This window comes from Crocodylus siamensis, chromosome 1, assembly GCF_052110815.1.
Source record: "Crocodylus siamensis isolate JL-2025a chromosome 1, ASM5211081v1, whole genome shotgun sequence".
NCBI classification, from domain to species: Eukaryota; Metazoa; Chordata; order Crocodylia; family Crocodylidae; genus Crocodylus; species Crocodylus siamensis.
This window is the reverse complement of record NC_143395.1, coordinates 152,546,261-152,566,110: the sequence shown is the minus strand read 5'-3', so window position 1 is coordinate 152,566,110 and position 19,850 is coordinate 152,546,261. Positions and strand designations below refer to the sequence as shown.

The 19,850-nt window shown below is 40.6% G+C and overlaps 1 protein-coding gene across 12 annotated transcripts in view; it reads right to left on the bottom strand.

Annotated features, from left to right (window-relative positions):
• LTBP1 (latent transforming growth factor beta binding protein 1) overlaps positions 1-19,850 on the bottom strand; it is a 357,999-nt gene that overhangs the window by 117,907 nt on the left and 220,242 nt on the right. For 5 of the 12 annotated variants that reach the window (XM_090045635.1, XM_090045667.1, XM_090045616.1 and 2 more), the window contains 5 exons: positions 18,155-18,277; positions 11,251-11,418; positions 8,226-8,459; positions 6,722-6,744; positions 1,589-1,691 (listed from right to left, as the gene is read on the bottom strand). In XM_090045635.1, coding sequence (XP_089901761.1) covers positions 1,589-1,691; positions 6,722-6,744; positions 8,226-8,459; positions 11,251-11,418; positions 18,155-18,277 — 651 coding nt within the window. The remainder of the gene's footprint in view (positions 1-1,588; positions 1,692-6,721; positions 6,745-8,225; positions 8,460-11,250; positions 11,419-18,154; positions 18,278-19,850) is intronic. The other 7 variants (XM_090045646.1, XM_090045658.1, XM_090045719.1 and 4 more) reach the window with 3 other exon arrangements.

Sequence of the window (19,850 nt, the reverse complement as noted above, 5' to 3'; positions counted from 1 at the left end):
TCCTTTCCAAACTGAAGAGACCTACCCTTTTTATTCTCTCCTGGTATGGCAGCTGCTCCATAATCCTGGTCACCTTGGTTGTCCTTCTCTGTACATTCTCTAATTTTACTATATTATTTTTGAGATGTGGAGAACTACATACAGTGTTCAAGTGTGAGCTCACCATGGATTTGTATAACAGCATGGTATTTTCCATTTTGTTTTCAGTTCTCTTGTTAATGAAGCCAACATTTTATTAGCTTCTGTGGTCAAGACTGCATATTGAGTTAATTTTTCAGAGAATCATCTATGAGAACTCCAGGGTCTCTTTCCTGAGTCATAACAGATAGTCCAGAACCTAGCACTGTATTTGTACAGTTGAACTTATTTTCCCCCACCTTCAATGAGTCAACTTCGAAGTCCAACTGTCATTTTTTTTGCCCACTCACTTAACTTTGTGAGATCTCTCTGCAGCTCCTGTCTCTCAATTTGGGATTTGACTATTCATACCGAGTTTTCATTCTCACACTGAAGGTTCCTCAACCTTTCATGAAAACCTATAATATTTGTCCTTGTTTCCTAATAATTCTTCAAACACTTGCTCCACCAAATAAGCTAACCTCTACATGGGCCACTCCTGCTTCTGTGTCTTTTCCCTTTTTATTGCCAATGCATGGAGAAACCTGCCTTTCAAATCACTACCACTTCCTTGTTACTCTTTCTCTGAAAAGCCTGTTGCTTACAAGTAGGATGCCAGTTTACCAGACAACAACAGTAACTTGAATAAAACTACATACATTCAATTAGTGAAGTATGGCATGGTTCTTTTTTCTTTCAGCTCTGGCAGACATTATTTTAATTGTGCATTATGTATGAGTATCAAAAGACACATTGTAACATGTCAGCTAATAAACCAATTTATCCCAGAATAGCAGTGGCAGATGGGCTACAAAGAAGGCACTCGTTGAAATAGCAACTTTTTCATGGCAGGGAAGTATCCTGTGATAGTTCTAATATATGGCCAGTTGGCAGGTGTGATACTTGTATATAACATACAACAAATGTTGTATGAGCCAGGGGCTTACATTTGGTTTCTTACTTTCATGTCTGGTACCCAATCTAAAATTAGTGTATAATTTCTTTGGGTTACTGAAAATACCTTCCTACTGTAAAGTACCATTAACATTGTGAAGTTTACCTACTGGGTTTTTTTCTACTCCTCTGGTAATTTGTTTATTTATAGAACTTCACTTTTAACTGAACAATTTTTTTCATTAATGAAATGCTGAGGTTTACATCCATGTCTCTCATGCATGTCTTGTAGATTTCTATGGGAGTTCTGTACATAGAGCAAGTGCATATCAGGGTTCATGTGGACATAACCTAAAAACCTATATGCAAGTAGCTCCACTGATTTTAATTGGGCCTGCCTGTATAAGAAGCCCTTGCAGTTGTAAGAGCTTGCAGGATGAGGTCTTTAATGCATGAATCCAGAGTTTCAAAAATACATATAGATTCTGCAGCTGAAAGGAACATACATCTTAGTTTACCATTTTAACCTTTTATTCTCCATATTATCATTTACTCGAGAGGATGAGTCAAGAGCTACCTGGAAACTGTGGCTGCAGGTTAATTGTTGAAATTCCAGGAGAAAGCTGAGGCTGACCGGGCTCTAGTATAGTTTTTTCTTGATCATCAAGTGAAGCTAATTCCTGAAGAAAAATGGATTAAAAAATAATAATTTGAAGATGTGCTTTTAATTCAGTTCATTGGAAAGTAGCGGCTAGGAAAAAAAGTGACAGTTATCCCATATGAATTATTGGATAGCAAAACACTGAGCATACCTAATCAATATATTATATTATGATTGCATGTAATTTTTAAACAATGGCTTGCTATTTAAAATTGCCATCATCTGAAGTGGTCACTTAATTAGATTCACAGTCCATGTCTGTATTATTTATAAATTGTTCACTCTTGAACAGTTCAAAATGTACTCAATTTCAGTTTTGCATGTAACTTTATATTTTATATATAGACCTATACAAGGGTGGATCTGGGGAGATGGGGCACAGTGGTACAGTTGCGCCTGTCTTGATCCCTGGTTCACATAAATTTTAAAACCAGTTGCCTGGCAATGGCAGCAGCATTTCTAACCAGGCAGCAATGAGTCACTTAAGAGCTCAGTATAATCTACCTGATTCCTTCTAAACTCTTCATTCAACAGGTGTTAATGACCCTTTCTCCTTTTTAATGGTCTTGATGTTACAACTAATCAAGCTATCCTTTGGTCAGCAATTCTGCTGTCAGTTAGCTGCTCCTGGTGGGGTTGCCAACACTCCTGGATTGGCTGGGAATCAGCATTGATTTCCCAGTGACTACTGAAAGCAATCTGGGAGATTTTAATAGGATATTTAAAAAAAGAAAATCTTGCAGAATAGCTTCAGTCAGAGTTGGCAACCCTAGCTCCTGGTAATGAAGCTGCTATTTAACAGAATTGTGGACTGTTTTTAACTCTAGCTAAACACATTAACTCAAGTGTGGAAATAACTTTTAGTGACAAATTAGATGCACTGCCAACAAGCTCAAGAAGCTAGATTTTGTTTTATGAATCTGGAAAAGAGATGTACAGTAAAAGCTGTGTTAACTGCCATTTTAGTAACCGGCACACTCTACTAACTAGAATTTCCAGCTGGCTGGCCGGACGTGGGAGGGGGTGGGAAAGCTCACACGTGGTGGCAGCCGCTGCCACCCCTACCCCACACTTCACATCCAACCGAAAACCCCTGCTTCAGGTAGCCAGCATTTTTAGATTACCGGCACCCCTCATTTCCCACTCATGCTGGATAACAGAGCTTTTACTGTACATTTAACTCTAATGACTCATGAAACAACCATTTTAAAACTATTTTTTGCCTAGCTTATTGTGTTTTATACATAATAGCAAATCAACATATATTCCAATAATGTTATACTTGTTTTTGCTTTGATTTTAACTGGAATAATGTAGCCATAGGTCCTTGGCATATTGCTAAAGAATCTCATTTCTTTTTAACCAGAGAAAAATGTGTTGCTTTATATGGGATGATGCACGATCTGCACCTGCCTTTTCAAAATCCTAGATCTGCCCATGGATCTATATTACCCATGCAGAACACACTCATGTAACTGTAGATCTCTGACCATTATGATTAATTCTCTTATCCTTTGTCTTGCACCTTTTATTTTCATATGATTATGAAGCCTGCATACCTATAGAGAAGTAAAATGAAGCACAGCTATTGTTATTCCTACCAAATCAAAGCAGAAAGTTTTAGAAGATTGCTTACTGCAATACAGTACTCTATTTTAGAGCCTTGCTTTTCATAATCACACAGACCACTCAGTGGAGAAAATAACAGCATGCCTCAGCAAAAGGTACATAAACAAATACCAAGCAAATCCTTGATTTATATGACTTTTTAAATTTTTTCTGTTTAAAAAAATCACAAAACATATTGATGGTTTCTGTCAGAAAGATGTGCAAAGTATTACAATTATATAACTTCATATGGAGGAAATTTGAGTCATAGGCCACTTCCACATGTGCGTGGATGTTTGTTTCTCAGGGGCACACCTTGTCCTGGGGAATGCCTGTGCCATGTGCCCTCTGGCACACAGCAAGTTATCCTAAGTAGAGTAGGGGAGGCTGGGGCCAGCACTGGGCTGGCTCCAGTAGCCTTACCTGGGGTCCTGGGAGCCTGCTGGGGCTGCAGCAGTGGCAATCCTGCTGCATAGAGCTTGGCTGGCAGCTGCAGTGCGACTTCAGCCAGCTGGGCTCTGGTTCTGAGTGGTGCATGCTGCCCCTGTGTATGCCACTTTTTTCTGCAGGTTTTTTTGCCCCCTGGATATCCTTGCAGCACAGAAAACAACTGAATGTGTTGGTATATGGTGCTGCAGACATGTTTGCGGTGATACCATACAACCACATCATCTGGACATGGCCATAGTGTTTAGGCAGGCAGGAAACATTAGATCATTTGGTTTTGTCTCCTGATTACCAGAGGCCATTAAATTTCATGCTGTACTGAGCGCAATAATTTGAGTTTAACTAGGGGATAACTTGTGTGCTGGCTCAGGTATACTTTTCAGTTTTGATATGGATCATAAAAAAAGGAGACTTCATTCCTTCCCTTTAGTTTGATCCAATGGTTAGTCAGCCACACTCTTTAAAATGTGTGCCTTATTAATCATATGAATTTACTACAATACATTTTCAGCCACACATTTTCATAACCACATGGAGCTTAGTGCAGTTGTTTAGTGTTATAGGTCATGTGTAGATGAAATGAGGGACATGTGTGCATGACACTTAAAGCCGGTTAAATGCTTTTGCACCGCTTTAATGATGTTGATGTTTGCAAGTGTCAGCGGTATATTGCGCAGTAATTCCAGCTGCTGTAGCAAATTCAGTGGAGTAATGCACCTTGAATGACTTGGGGCGCAGCAAACTAAAACACCTCCGAAGAGTTTTAGTTTGCTGCCCTATAGCTGCACAGTGAAGCACTGGGCTTCATGCAGCTCAGGGGCTCTGCAAGAAGCTCATGCAGGCAGCCTGACAGCAGCCCGGGAAGGCAGGCTCTGCCCAAGGAAAAAAAAAAAGCAGTGAACATGATCTTTATTTTCCCCACCCTGGAGCCTGCTTGCCTGCCTGAGCTGCATGGGGGCCCAGTGTTTCCCTCTGCGGCTGCAGCGTCCCCTGGGACCACCTGAGCTGGGTGCCACCTGGAGGGGGGGATGCTGCTGCCATGGAGGGAAGCACCCGCCCCAGCCCAGGGACCACTCTGCCCACTAGCAGCCCCTCCCTGCCATTGGAAAGGCAGGTAAGTGCATGGGTATGTGCATGACACAGGCATTTACTTGGCCCTAAATTGAAGTGGTGTTTTTAAAAATCCACTGCTTCAATTTAAGGCCCCTGCTTCAACTATACACACCCTTAGTGTATTTTGCAAACTATCCGTATGGGCCCCAATTGAGGGAAGCATACCTCATCCAGATAGCACCTTAATTACATACTTAGTTTTAATTCTGTGTTTACAGCCCACTGAAGTAAATGGAGCATGAGCATATGCCTAAATTTAACCACAGGTTTTGCTGAACAGCGATAGAGTACTGAACCAACACCCAAGCTTTATGGCAATAACGCTGAATTGGAAGCCAAAGCTTTAATGTTTATGATCAGGGATCCGGGTTTTCCAGTTCCCATGGAAAAATAGAGTAAAATACAGATTTCCCCCTTACCACAGTAAAGTGCGGATTTCTCATTTTAGCAGAGAAACCTGCATATTTTGCAGTGTTGCAGCCTGCAAGGGGCTGGGAGGGAGTGGGAGGAGTGCAGTCAGGCAGCGGGCACCATGTGCATGTATATACACATGGCCCCAAGCAGCCTGGAGAGCAGCTCCTGCAGATAAGTGTGTGTGTGTGTGGGGGGGGGAGGGGTGATGGGGGGACTGAGGCCCCCATAGGGAGGGAGGGACAGTGTTGGGCAGGGCTGGAGCTAGGGCTGCTGTCTTGCCAGGCAATGTGAGGGGGTTGGGGCTTGGGGTCGCAATGCACAGCTACAGGGCCCTGGCAGGGAGTGGAACAGGCTGTGGGTGGCTTGTCCAGAGGCAAGGGGGTGGATCCCCACTACTGCACACACTCCTGGAGGGGGAGGGGGAGACTTGCATCTCTCAGATATGTGCACTGGACAGAGGTGGGGATGGGCTGCGCACTGTGGGCTTGAGCTCCCACCCTGCTGCCCTCCCCCAGGGCCTTCGCAGCCTGACAGGTGTGACTTGGTGCTACAGGGCAGAGTGCAACCCCACAGGAAAGCTGGTTGCAGCTGCAACCTCTGTTCTTCCCTGGTGATGCATCCTCTGCATGTGTGGGGGCAGCATGGGCAGCAGTGCAGGGTTGTGGCTCTCACTGCAGCCCCAAGCAAAGGGGAGGCATCGCCAGAGTAGCGCAGAGCTCACAGCTGCAAGCAGTTTTTCTGTGTGGCCCAGCATCTGGGTCACACCCACTGGACTGTGGAGGCCCCAGGGGAGAGCAGCAGGGTGGGAGCCCAAATCTGTAGGATGTACCTGCCCCCACCCCTGCCCCATGCACAGATCTGGGGGTGCAGATCCCCCCTGCCCTCCAGGAGTAGGCACTGCCCCGCCCCCAAACCCACAGTAGGCAGCAGGGGCAGAGCCAGGATCCATGCTCTGCTCTGTTGCAGCAGCAGCTGCCTTCTACTGGGGGCAGGGAGCTGCAGACCCAAGTCCTGGCCCTACAGCCCTAGCAGCTGAGGGCCCCTCTGGCAGGGCTGGGGGGAGGCAGGGGGTGTGGGTGGGGGTGAAGGGCTTGTGGACGTGGAGTGAGGGGCACCAGCGGGCTAGGGCGACTGTAGGGGGGGGAGGGGGGCTTTAATTTTAATCACAGATTTTGGAGGTTTTATCAGAGAATTTGCGATTTTTTTATCAGGAAAACCAGGAACCCTGTTTATGATTCTATTTTTCATTGTCATTCATAAATATTTTTGGAAATTCAACTAGTATGTGAGTACACTTGCCAGTATATGTATTAATAAATGATTTTGCACGGTCATCCCTTCCAACAGTAACTACCATTTTCTCATCTGTACACTTCCTGCAATTATGCGTAAATCCCACAGGTTTTGACTACTGTGCTGTATTGTATTTACTTCACACAGGTATATAATATACAGTTCATGTTTTACCTGCTCAGGGGCTGCAGTTGCCACTAAAATCAGAAAGAAAAAGAGAAGAAAAGAAAAGGAATTAATTAGTTTACATAGAAATAATATGTCAAAACATGTCAGTTTAATGCATACTGTTACTTTTATGAATTCCAGGCCTTAAAACGAAAGACCTATACAGTCGTTAGCAGAATTAAACCCATGTTTTACAATTCTGAGTCTGAATCTGATGTCCCAATGGTATTAATAAGTATCTTTGTTGAAATCAATGGCTTTACCCTGAAACCAGAATTTGGCACACTATACCAAGCAATACTGTCGCACGCCTCTTTATAGCCCTTGCAATTTTTAGCTCCAGAGCAGGTTCTTTTATTACTTTCCTAAAAGCTGTTAGAGCTACTAATAAACTCATGTATGTCTCCAAATTAAATAACTCTAGATTTTGCGGGTTTTGTTTTGAAGATGTTGCAAACTTTTTTAAAAATCTAGTCTTATGAATTACAGAACAGGGGAGGATGAAAGACTCACATTAAATATAGTAATAAACATATACAACTTCAGAATTTGGTCCAAGGAATCCCTGGGAATAAACAATACATAGCAAATGCCAAATGGTTCAAAATTGGCTGGTATAATCAGTATAGCTTCACCAATGTCAGTAGAGCTACACTGAATTACATCAGTTGCTAATCTGGCTGGGTACCTCATATGATAGGGGTGAATCTTCCTTCCTCCCTCTCTCCCTCCCTTCTGCCATCCCTCCCTTCCTTCCTTCCTTAATATTGTTTCATTCTGCTATAATAATGAATCAGACTGAAGACCCCATATACCAAAATTGCTGTTTGAAATTATAATAATATGGACTCAAAAACATCAGAACACTCCTCAGAATCATATTTTTGCTGGCCTGTATTCTGTTCACCAGTAGTGTGTTGGCAATGCATTCATTTTTGCACATGCTGCAGGCTTTCTGTATTTCTTTGCTTCTGCGTTCATATTAAGCATGTTAAGAGTAAGGTGCTTGTAGCCGCTAATGATTCTTAGAAGAGTTTGCAGAAACCCATGCAAAGACCAAGAAAAACTTACAGAAACAAATTCGGAAAGGCCTTAGTTTAAGAAATAAAACAGTGAAGAGCCTTGTCATACTCCAAGGATGCCTAATACTTTATAGTGCCAATGACAGGTGGCTGTAGTCTAACTGCAGGGTGATGGTATAGTGATTCTTATAGTAGAACAAAAGTTTTCTGTTTCACTTATTCACAAAAACAAGTCCAAACTATTTTTTTCTCTCTGTGTAGATATTTTAGCGTCTGACAGGAGCCTTTCAACAGCAAAACCTAAAAAACCAGCATCCTATGACATAATGTATCCGGTTATATGGAATGGTACATTATTAAGAAACAGCAATATAAAAACAGAATAGGCACTATACACAAACTATAGAAAAAAGGTATCTAAAAAGAAATACATGCACAAAAATATAGAGAAACTAAACTACAGTTCCAAGGTCCTTTTCCATTCTCACCTTCTTGCACAGCCACCTCAGGCTCACTTTTCTGTGAGAAGCTCAGTGCCTCCACTGGCTCTTCCTTTGCTGGGAGAGGTGGAGGAGAAGTACCTTTAGCAACAGGCTGAGTAATCTGGGTCTTGCCAATGACAGGTGGCTGTACTCTAACTGCAGGGTGATGATATAGCTTGTTTCTGTGAGAGCCAGAAACCGTATAACCCATTCCACCAGGGCAGATATCCTTAAAAGCAGCTAGATGTGGGATGGGAAAATATTCCTTTTAGGTGTCTAAAAGTGCAATTGTTTGACACAGTGGAAAATAAACAAACACTGCTAACAAATCAAACCTGATACTGTACGAACATGTTCATAACAAAGTATTTTATATTTAGAGAAAAAACACAGACTGCATGCTAATATTACTGAACATCTCCGAAAAACTACGTTAGGACTTAATTCAGCCCTCTGTAAGAGGACTTTAGTCTGGTTCCTTCAGCTATGTTAAATACACCACCACATACATTTTTTATTTGTCTACAATATATTATTTCTGAGTGAGAATGGCAGGACTCTTCCCCACAAATTGCCATTGTTTACACTTCATAAATAACAGATTAACTATTTCTATAATTGCCTATTTGCAGTTACTAGATAATAAAGCAGTTTATTACCACTGTACTAGAGATATCATGCTAAAAATCTAGATTTATAAGGTTAATTCATGAAATCTTAATTAACACAAAAATAACTAAGATTGTTCATTTGGTATTTTTAACAGCATTACTTGAAAGTGTGCTAAGACAGGATTGATATATAATCAGATCATTCATCAGACAGAAAAGCAATTTAAAGCTAGGAGTTCCTATTCTGACCCTGGGTGACATCCTAGGTCCTGTGGTTTGGGCAGATAGCAGATGAAGAACTATGCCTCTGTGATCAATCTCCTCAAATACAACCGATTCCTATGCTATACTTGAAAGCTCAGCAGACCAAAAGTAGTCCAGTGAAGGCCTCATTAATACCTTTGCTCTTAAAACAGCTATGTTTATATGGCAGAATAGAATATTATCTTAGTTATATTTTTTTAAATTATGAAAAGCTGTTATTTCTGTAATATTTCAGAGGACAATACTTTGTCCCTGTTATTTCCGCTTGAATCAGGACAATGGGTTTGTTTTAAATTTAAATGAGGCTGCTTACATTTGTACATTTAAACTAAAGCCTGTACTGTATCTGGAGACCTTCTGGGGAATTCTTACTTGTAGAAATAATTTGATTTTTTTTTAAATATATCAATTCTGATTTTGTCATTTATTTGTTAAAAACCTGTCATAGTTTTGTGTTAACAAATTTAGATTAACATGGCTAACTGCCTCTCTTTACTTATGTTTATATGGTGGACAATGTGTATAAGAAGAAATGTAAGGGTCTTGCCCCTTCATGTGAGTAACATATTTCATCATGGTTTCTCAAGAACTTTGTAAAGAAGTTCAGCTAGTGAAAAGCATCATAGGTTCAGCAATATACTTTTGAGCAGCTGAAGATTTGCCCTGCATCTTAAAAAACTTACAAGTGGGACAGGGGGACATTCTCACTGGAATTTCAGCACATCATTAAATTGTTTGGAGTCAGTAACTCTATAAAACCTTGCTCAATTTTTCATTTAAATTTGACCCTCCTGGATCTTTTGCACAGGGTGCACACGATCAGAGGGGGGGAGGGATGGTTTCATTCTGATTTGAGTATTTTTTTTGTAAATGCTAATCTCTATTATAATCAAGCTTTATTTCACTTAACAAGGATTTAATAGACACGACAGGCCCAAGCTTAAGAGCTAGTTGCTGACACTGAGTATGTAGTCAGTTGCAGGTGCAATTTTGTGGGGATGAATGTTATCATTTAAAAATCTAGTTAACTGCCTGAAGTTGTATCAGGTAGCTGAATATCTATATTACCTCACCTGTGGGTCTAATTACCTAGAGGTACAAAATTGGAAGTCAGGTTAAATTTAGCTTCTTCAAAAAGGAGGCTTCCATATGCATTTGTTACTTCTAAAATGGTCATGTACAGAATTGCTATTTAATTTCCTATTAAAGCATTAAAATAAGTGCCTGAAATGACAGTAAAAAAACTGGTCAAAGAAATTCCACAAATTTTGTACCTTGTTTTTGCAATGAGTACAGACAGAATTTTAGTGGTGCAAAAATGGCACTGCTAAATCCAACTTCCATTAAAGTTGATGCTAAAATTCTCATTGATTTCAGTGGGCTTGGGGATAAAGCTGGTTGGGAATTTTCTTCTGAAATATTTTCTTGTTGAAAAACGGCAATGCTGAAAATTTTCACAGGAGAGTCAGAAAAGATGTCTTGAATCCAGAGTGGAATTTCTGGTCACAGTTGAGAAGGAAAGCAAAAGCAAGACATCCATCCATGCCATAATAGCTTGTGGGTTAAAGCACTCACATGGGATATAGAAAACCTCTGGCAGAATGAGAACCTAACGTAGCATTTTGCGTGGGGTAGCTGGCACAGGAATATGACAGGATCAGCTAGCTTACTGCCCTGCTAATTAGACTGCTGCATGGCTTAGGAGGCAGTCCACATGAAACAGGTCTGCATGCTGCTGCCAGGCACAGGAAGTTTACTATGTAGACATGACCAATACCTCAAAAGCTCCCATCTTTTTGCCTGTGCCTTTCACAGAAAAAGCAGTAAGTGCACTTTGGTTTAATGTAAACATAATCACATGACAGTGACAGTGTATGCTGAATTCCTCCTTATGTAACAGAAATTAAATAGTTAAAATTGCACACTTTGGGGTGAAACTATTTGCTAAAGCCTATCACGTCATAAGTAAAATCCCATCCTCATTATGAAAGCATATTTATCAGGACAACAACAGAAGATACATTTAACTGTTCTACTAATATTTACAAAACTGGCATGAGTCCATAAGACCAAAAAAGAAATTGTTGGATGTGGGAAAAGATGTGCAACATATACAGAGTGTGGGCATGTGTATGTGTTTTCTGGGCACCTCTTACCTGTTCCTGGAAGGGGACATTTCTCACAGTGTGGGCCCCAGGCCTTGCCAACACTGCAACAGCAGAGCTGCTTGCTGAGCTGAACAGAGAGAGGGTGCATGCACTGCTTTCCTGCACTGACAAACCGGTAACAGGGCCCTTTCTCTTCAGAGACCAAAGGATTATCAGCTGCAGCAAAAAGGGAAGGAGGATGCTAGAGTTTACATGAGAAACACCACAGGAGTTCCATGACCAGCTAAAGATTGATATCCCTGTTTGGCAACATTTAAAAAAAATGCCTATGCCTCTCAATACTCTGGACACAAGGAGAACTTCTTATTTGGCATCAAAGCATCTGAATTCAAACTAGCACTACACAAAAGATAATACTGTATTTTAGAATACAAGCTGATGTCCAAACCAGAAGCTGCCATGCTTCAGCGACATAGAATTAGAGACAGCTCTCTTTCCCATGCACGAGCACTGTAGCATAAGCTTAAAGCAGGTGAACAGGTATACAAAACTTTGACAGGCTACAGGTAGTCATTATACGGTCTTGTAAGTCTGAGTGTTGTATGTAAACAGGACTGCAAAAGGACGACTTTGAGCATTAAGGGTCTTTTTCTTAACTGGACATGACAATTATATCTACTAGTGAATTGCCCATCAAGAATGACAGTGGGGATGGAGGAGGACAATGGGTGAGGACAGGGAGGGGGAAGCTTGTTAACCCTAACCTCCCCCCCCATGCTGCTGCTGCTGCCTCCCAGGAGTCGGGGGAAGCTTGTTCTGCCATTCCCTCGGCTCCCCTCTGCTCCCCTCTGCCAGCACCCCCCACCGCCGCCACCTCCAAGGAGCAGGACTGGGGTGGGGTGGGGCCTCCTGCTCTGTCCCTTCCGTCATGGTGGCACTCCACCACACTGCCACCTCCTGTCTGTAACGCCCTGGAGAACTCTGATTGGTTGTTTCAGTAACCTATTAGAGTGCTCCAAGAGAGTTACGGAGAGACAGATCGAGTAAGCCCTTTATTATATTAGAATGTTTCACCTTGCCACATTTAATACATTTTTAATGGCTGATGGTTGGGTATTTCTAGGGAACAAAGATATTTTTCAGTTAAAACAACTAAGGAAATGGAACCATTTCAGATAACCTCAGTTTGTTTCATGGCCAGACAGACTCTTTGTTCCTCTTCTCTTCCTTGTCCCCAACTTCCATATGATGTAATAGTCCACAGATTTAAAAATCTTTTGGTGCAAGAACATCAGTAATGACTTAACAGATTTTTGATCACTACATATACAAAGGGCCTAGTGTGGAGGTGCTGGGAGGCTTATAACTATTCAACCTTATTATTTCCACAAAAATGACCTTATAGTTTTGGGTAAGATTTAGTTAAATCAAAAAAAAAAAGAGCAAAGAATTTCAGGAATATGGACATTGATGTGAAAGCATATATAACAAAGGATTATAATGTAAAAGGATCTTCAAAACTATTAAAAACTTATTCAGTACTTGGTCATCAACAGCCAGCAACAGAAAACAGTGATTTAAAAACTCAGAGTTGGTATGCAATACAATAGCCAGGGCTACACTGGATGTTCTAAAGCCACAACTCAACTATAAAAAGTACGGAGGGTGAGTTTTTTATTTGTAATATATGTATATTTTCCACTAGTTTTTTACATGAGAAAGTTACTTTCTTTAATGTTTTATTTTCTACAAGATATTATGATAGGTTTATGACATCAGAAATACGAATCACGTAAAACCTAACTAAGGGGGAAATCATATGCTCTCAGGTGCTTACAACATTTTCATTTTGTTAATACGTATTTAACTAACATGACAGGAAACTCTTGGAATCAAAAATGTTTTTGTTAAAGATTCAGCACAATTAATTAGAAACAAACATTTAATCACGTGATTACTTCAGTTGGTATTCAACTGAACAACACTAAAATACATGACAATGCTTATGCAGTCCCACACTGCCATGCGTCTTTATATATACAGATTTATTGTATGGAAATTACATATAACCTTAACTTTCAGTAGTCCAAATAACGGAGGTTTCCTCTGTATCCAAAGTACTAAGTTTTTACCCACGTCAACCATAGAAGAACAGAAAGAATAAAACTCATGAAATGTGGTCCCAGTAACAGAAATTAAATAAACAGATAGTTTTAAGGATAACTACTGTAATACTTTTGCATTGTTGCATTTCTAGCAGCTTTATTTCACAAAGCCCAGCCCCCATTCCCCACCCCTCAGATGTTACATGTGCCATGGGATATATGAGAGTTTCCAACAATAAATAATAACATGCCAGGCATTCAATGAATTTCTCCTGAGATAAAATGGCCGATCCACCACGAAAGAAACAGATCTGTAACAAAACAGTTTCTGTTTAAACAGCAACTTATTTGTCAAGTTGAGAGAAATTTAATTTAGCCAGGTAGTAAGCATCTGCATTTCAGATTGTGTTTCAGTAGGATACGCATTTAATGTTGTATGTATTTTTACGGATGTCTCTGTTTTCTTGATTGTACCACAATACTTATGTCTAGTTCCAAACCCAGCTGGTCGGCATCTAAATTTGCTGCGATATCAGCAATGAATATTGTTAGATGTACATGCACTTTGTCCCTGATAACACCAATGCAATTCCATTTACTCCTTTTCTCATCCATCTCAACATGGTAAGCTGATCATGATGCCACCAAAAGTGATGGTATCACAGTATGGGTAGAACTAAAGGTAGGAAGGTTGTAAGGCCTAAACTCTGTGATTACAGCAATCAGTCCTGATATAACAGCTGACTAACAGCCAGATCTGTATATACCAAAATTCTAATTCTAGCTGCTGGTATCATAATACTGTCAGTTACTTCTCATTGTTCCTTATTTTCTTATTCTTCTGTCCTAATCAGTATCATTCAGCTTTCAATTCAGTATTGTGCTGTTTACCCTCTTGTCAAGACCCTAAATGACAATGTTAACTGATGGATCTATGCAGCATTGTATTGGACACCACTCCCAACTCAATACATTGGGATTTATAATTAAAAAATGGGATGGAAAGAAGTCCTAAGAATTCAAGCTGTCAGACTGGATTATTTGAATAGTTTTTTCCAGCTCTGCTATTCATAAATCTATGAGCTTCTCTCCAAAAGTAAGGTTTCATTATATAATGAACTGGGAAGTTTTATCCACAAATACTGCTGTGGTACTAGAAGCAGATGGCAGCTGCTCTAAATCATAGGGAAAGAGAGCCTTAAAATCTGACTTTATATGACCTCTTAAAATATTAATTCAAACTGATGGATACTTGCATAAAAAAAATCTTACAAGTATTCCACCCACAAATTGTTAGATAAGTCAGGAAAATGACTAACTTGAAGGGTATGTCTACACTGCAATCACAGAAGTGACTGAAGCACAGTACAGAGATACTCTAAATAGCTTTAATCTAGCTAGTTTTATTCAAGAAGCAGGATACATAGCCCACATGAACTCAGTGCTGCCACAGTTAGACTGGAACCAGAACCCAAGTTATCTAGTTTAAAGCTGGCTTCAATACCTATACTATACTATGGTCACCTCCATGACTAATGTAGCAATACCTTATGTGCAATGGTATCCAACAGTTGATGGGTAAACAAACATAGTGAGCATGTCCAGATGAGCAAACGTGCATCTTCTTAGGGACAAATAGCAGCAGCACATATCAGAAATGCTACTTGTCCCTGGGAACGCCCTTGCATGTGTGTTCTGGCACGTGGCAAGTTGCCTCAGGTCTGGTACGGAATGCTGGGGCCAGCATTTGGACTGGCCCCAACAGCCTTACCTGGAGTCCTGGGGACTTCCCAGGGTTCCAGTGGTGACAGAAGGGAGCCTGGCTAGCAGCTGGAATATGGTTCTGGCTGGCCAGGCTCCAGTTGCAGGTGGTGCATGCTGCTGCCATTTGTGCCTCCCTGTTTTCTACTGCAGGTTTTTTTGACACCAGGATTTCCAGTGCAAATCAGCACTGCAGGGAATGCCTGCATGTGTAGCATGTGCAGTGCCAAAGATGGGTTTGCGGTGCCACATACTGCAGATGTGCGCTCATCTGAACACGCCCAGTAAGTCCTTCCTACAACTGTTTTTTTCCCCTTTCCAATTAGAATTCCTATGGGATCACTTCACACAAGTAATGTAAGTAATACATAGCCTGTGGGTTGCTGGTCTGAATGTCTGAGAGAAAAATACCATTTGGGAGAAACAAATTATGTGCTTGGTATTATTGACCATGTACAATTTTATAGTATAATTTGTGGTATGGATTAAGTTATAGGATAAGCACCATTACTCCACCAACATGATTTAAACACTTTGATTATCTCATTTTCTAATTCTAAGATAAAGTGGTTGGGCATCTTATGTTAAAAAGACATCAGAATTTTTTATTTTTTGTTTAAATTATTTAAATTCAGTTTTTTCTTAAGTTCCTCTGTATGTGTCTTCTTACTTCAATGAAATGTAAGGTGACAGAAACATAAGATAAAATATTTTCTCCCTAGAAACTGAAACAAGAAAGAGAAAGAATAAAGACTACTACCTTCCATATGTTTCATTATGCCACAAAACTTAATTCTGAATGTCCTTTGACGAAATATTATGACTTACTTTTACAAGCAGACGTGGTAGAACCTATCTTTATTAAGGTTGATGACACTCCCTTATAAGACCCTGCCTCCATTTATAACTTCGATAAGCTTCAAAAATTTATGCTGAAATTTTCCAGTCTCCTCTCTGCCCCAGTGCCTCAGGCTGATTTTTAGTTTAATGTCGGCTAAAACATCCACTGGTTTCTCTAACTGAGGCAAGGGAAAGATATGTTGTTTCCTCCAGATTAAAAAAAAATACAATCTTTTCTTGTAAAAGATCCAGTATACTCATACTTGGATCTAGGAGCTGAAATATATTAAAGGATGGGAGGTAGGATCTTTGTATCAATGATGTGTCTTTTGCTGTCCAAATTTGCCCAGCATGTGACCAAGTTAAAAGACTTTGGAAATAAAAATAGGGTTTTTGTGCATGATTGGAAAAGGCTTCTTAGATTTTAGAAAGCTGACATTTCCAGATGGTTTGGGCTGTGCTGCTCATGCCACAGCTTGAGCTAAGTAGGATTTCTCTACAATTGAATAGGGCTTTTAGGGGTGTTCTATGTACCTAAAATGAGGGAAGGGAAATTGAAAGGATAGAAGCAAGAATGAGTCCTTGTTGGGACTGTCTGGACAAATGCAGGGACAGGAAAAGGGAAGCTCTCAGTTACTATAAACAAACAATAATGATAATCATTATGATTATTATTGAGTAAAAGGGATGCAGAATTATTACTGAGAGATACCAGATATCTGTACAGATTATTCTTAGTTCTGCAGCTGGTTTCATTGTGATTAGTTAGGGGTACACAAACACTGTGCATATCTACATCTCAAAATATATATTGTGTACAATCTTTCTAATAAGAACTGGCTGGCAGCTATTATTAACACACTAGACTGCAGGGATCTGCATTATCATGTCTCAACAAGTCTGTTCTAACTAGTTATTACACTTTCTCGGCTTTTATTGGCTCCTGTACTCAATATTTTTGAGCTTTGTGAAAGTCAAAATGTTTAGACAGATTTCTGCTTCTCACTTCCTTTAGCTGGAAAATATCACCATAAGGTCAATGTTCAGTATTTCATTTTTTACGCTGCTATACTGGGACAGGGGGCAGAGTGGTTAAGGTATCTTGCTACACTTGTAGAGGCATGAGTGCTAGTCTTGCTCTAGACTTATTTTGAAGGCTGCCCAGCTGTAAATGGGTACCTAGTCTATCAAAGGGGGCAGAATGTGATGTTAGGCATGCTGCTGTCTTATATGCCTTAAACACATTATCCCAATATGTTGTTTGACTCAGGTGGACCTTTGACGGTATGTTTGTGATCAAATACATTATTGTTATTATTTATCCTAAATAACTTATAACACATTTTAAGAAGTTCAGCCACTGATTCTTCTTGTTCTGGTGTCTCCACTGCCCTCCTTCTTTTCAATCTCTTTTTCTCAGACCCTCTGCTCACTCTCCCCTTCTAATGCCCAAGGTCAAAGCATGCATCATGTTTGTTTCCTTTTGACTTTACCATCTTCCCATCCTCAGTTAAGAAGAGACAGTATGCCATGTGATCATGCTGATGAGAGCTTGACTACCATTAAAATAGCTACTTGACAGCTTTATTGTTCTCTTTCTGCTGATTGCATAACAACTGGGATGCATGTTACAGCCATTTGGCTTCTCTGCGGATTGGGAAAGGTGAATTTAATTCTTCCTGTTCCTCTGCTTAGTTTCCTGAAAGAAGCCAGATTACTCAGGAAGTGGTAAAATTTCCATTTTATATCCTGAACACATATAACCACAGATTGTGGCTTCTTCTCTACTTCCTTCTATATCCCAGTCTGTTTGGAACCTAAACACAGATGTGCTGTATGATCTTCCTGTTCATTGTAAATACATCCAGAATTGTACAGGCCCTTCACCTATGGGTGAATTTCATCTATAATGTAAATTGAGCTGGGAGACTGTCAAAGGATTTGTAATAAGAATGACTTTTAAATGATGATATTTATTGTACTATTTTGAAAATCTCCTGCTGTTTCATGTATTACATGCATCCTGTGAATCTTCTGCTACATCATCACAATTCAAAATGGTAGCTTCTGATGTATCTTACTATATTTAACAGAGGCTTTAAAAAAATGAAAGCTCATGTTTCTTCGTAATGAAGTATTATTAGAGTACCTTGAACCAAGAACAACTTACTTGAAAATGTAATCTAATTCATTTTATGTTGTGAGAAAAAACCCCTCTGTGTTCAGTGATCACTGCTGTTACTTACGTATGCATCTTGAAAGAGTAAGATCTGGAACAAATCCCATTTTGCAAGTACATCTGTAGCTGCCCATCGTATTCAAGCACTCCCCATTAGGGCATACCCCTTGCAGCAAGCATTCATTAATGTCTGCAAGGAAACAAACAAAATCATAATAGCAATAAATGAACATTAAAAAGTTCAGGCTTCACATAGGAATGAACTGTAAGACAGTTATTACTGTATTTACTCAAATCTAAGATGACCCTGAATTTAAGATGATCCCCCAATAATTAGATTCTATGTATGGAACATTTATATATTTGTTATAGTCGTCCAAGTATAGAATCTAATTATTGGAGGGTTGTCTTCAATTTGTGCCTCTCTCCTCCCTGGCACAGCAGAGAAAGCAGTGGCTGGAGGAGTTGGGAGGCTGCGGGGGTCAGGTGGCTCCCTTGCCCTCTGCCTCCCTGACTTCTTCCCTCTGCAGCTTTCCTACCTCCTCTGCCACCTGCACCCCATCCCAGCTCCCCACAATATCTGCCTCCACTACTCCCCCATCACTGCCTCTTACCCACACCCCTCTTACTGTCAGACACTGCTCAGGCTCTAGTACATCCCCGGGAGCATAGCATGTGGAAGGGCAGGCCCTGACAACCACACAGTGTCAGCACTGGTGACTGACCAGGCAGGCAATGCTGCAGTATCAGTGCTGCAGTTTAACCAGAGAGGAGATGGAGTTTCCATGTACTCCATGCCTGTAAGGGAAACAGCCTGAGTTGAAGCCAAGCTGCACCTGACAGTAAGGCAGGAAGAGGGGGCAAAGGAGGAGCAGAAGCTGCAGAGGGCAAGTGGATGCAGGGGCAGGAGGATTCTGTGAGTCTGACTCTGGCCCCAATCTGGGCTCTGGGCCAGAGTCAGAGCCATTTGACCAGCAGCTGTCTGGTTAGGCCCCCACACCCGGACACTTCGTATGTGACTCTAAGATGATGAGCTTTTCCCCCCACGCTGATTGCGGGGGTGGGAGGGATGACCTTGTCTTAGATTTGAGTAATGGTATTTGGTACACTGGATGAAATGCCATTTACATTCTGATTAGATTTTTTCTGAACACGTGAGTTTGCATCTCTGAAACATCACTAATAACAAAAATGCAATTATGTTCACACATTACATTTTTCATGTACTCTAACTTTAAAAATGAATTTGCTTCAGCCAAGCAGGAATGTGCAACTGGACAGGGCAGCAGAGTCAAATCCAATCCAAAGACTATACAGGCATTTTTCCTGTTTATCACAATAATACCTCTCTCCCTCCCACTGATTTACTCCATTTTTCTCTGTCAGCTTCTCTATCTATCCTACTATTTTGTACTATGCTGCTTAAAAGCAGCACACCCACATCAGAGATCTGACCCTCTCCCTTCCACAGAAGTAAGGTGTGTTTCAAGTTCTTTGTTCCCAGTTTCTTCTAAATTTTCTGAGATGAATGACTGCAGACCTAAGGTCACAAAGCAGCTCTCAAATTCCAGTAGATGGCAGGGGCTACAAGGCATATTATTGACCTAGTTTCAGCTCAGTGAATTGTGGCAATTGCATTACATTAGGACTGGTAAAAAAGGGTCTAAAGAGACGACTTCAACAGAAAGACAAAGGAGTGATGTGAGCAAACAGGGTTTGTTGCTGCAGCTTGAGCTAAATCAGTGATTCTCAACTAGGAAGTC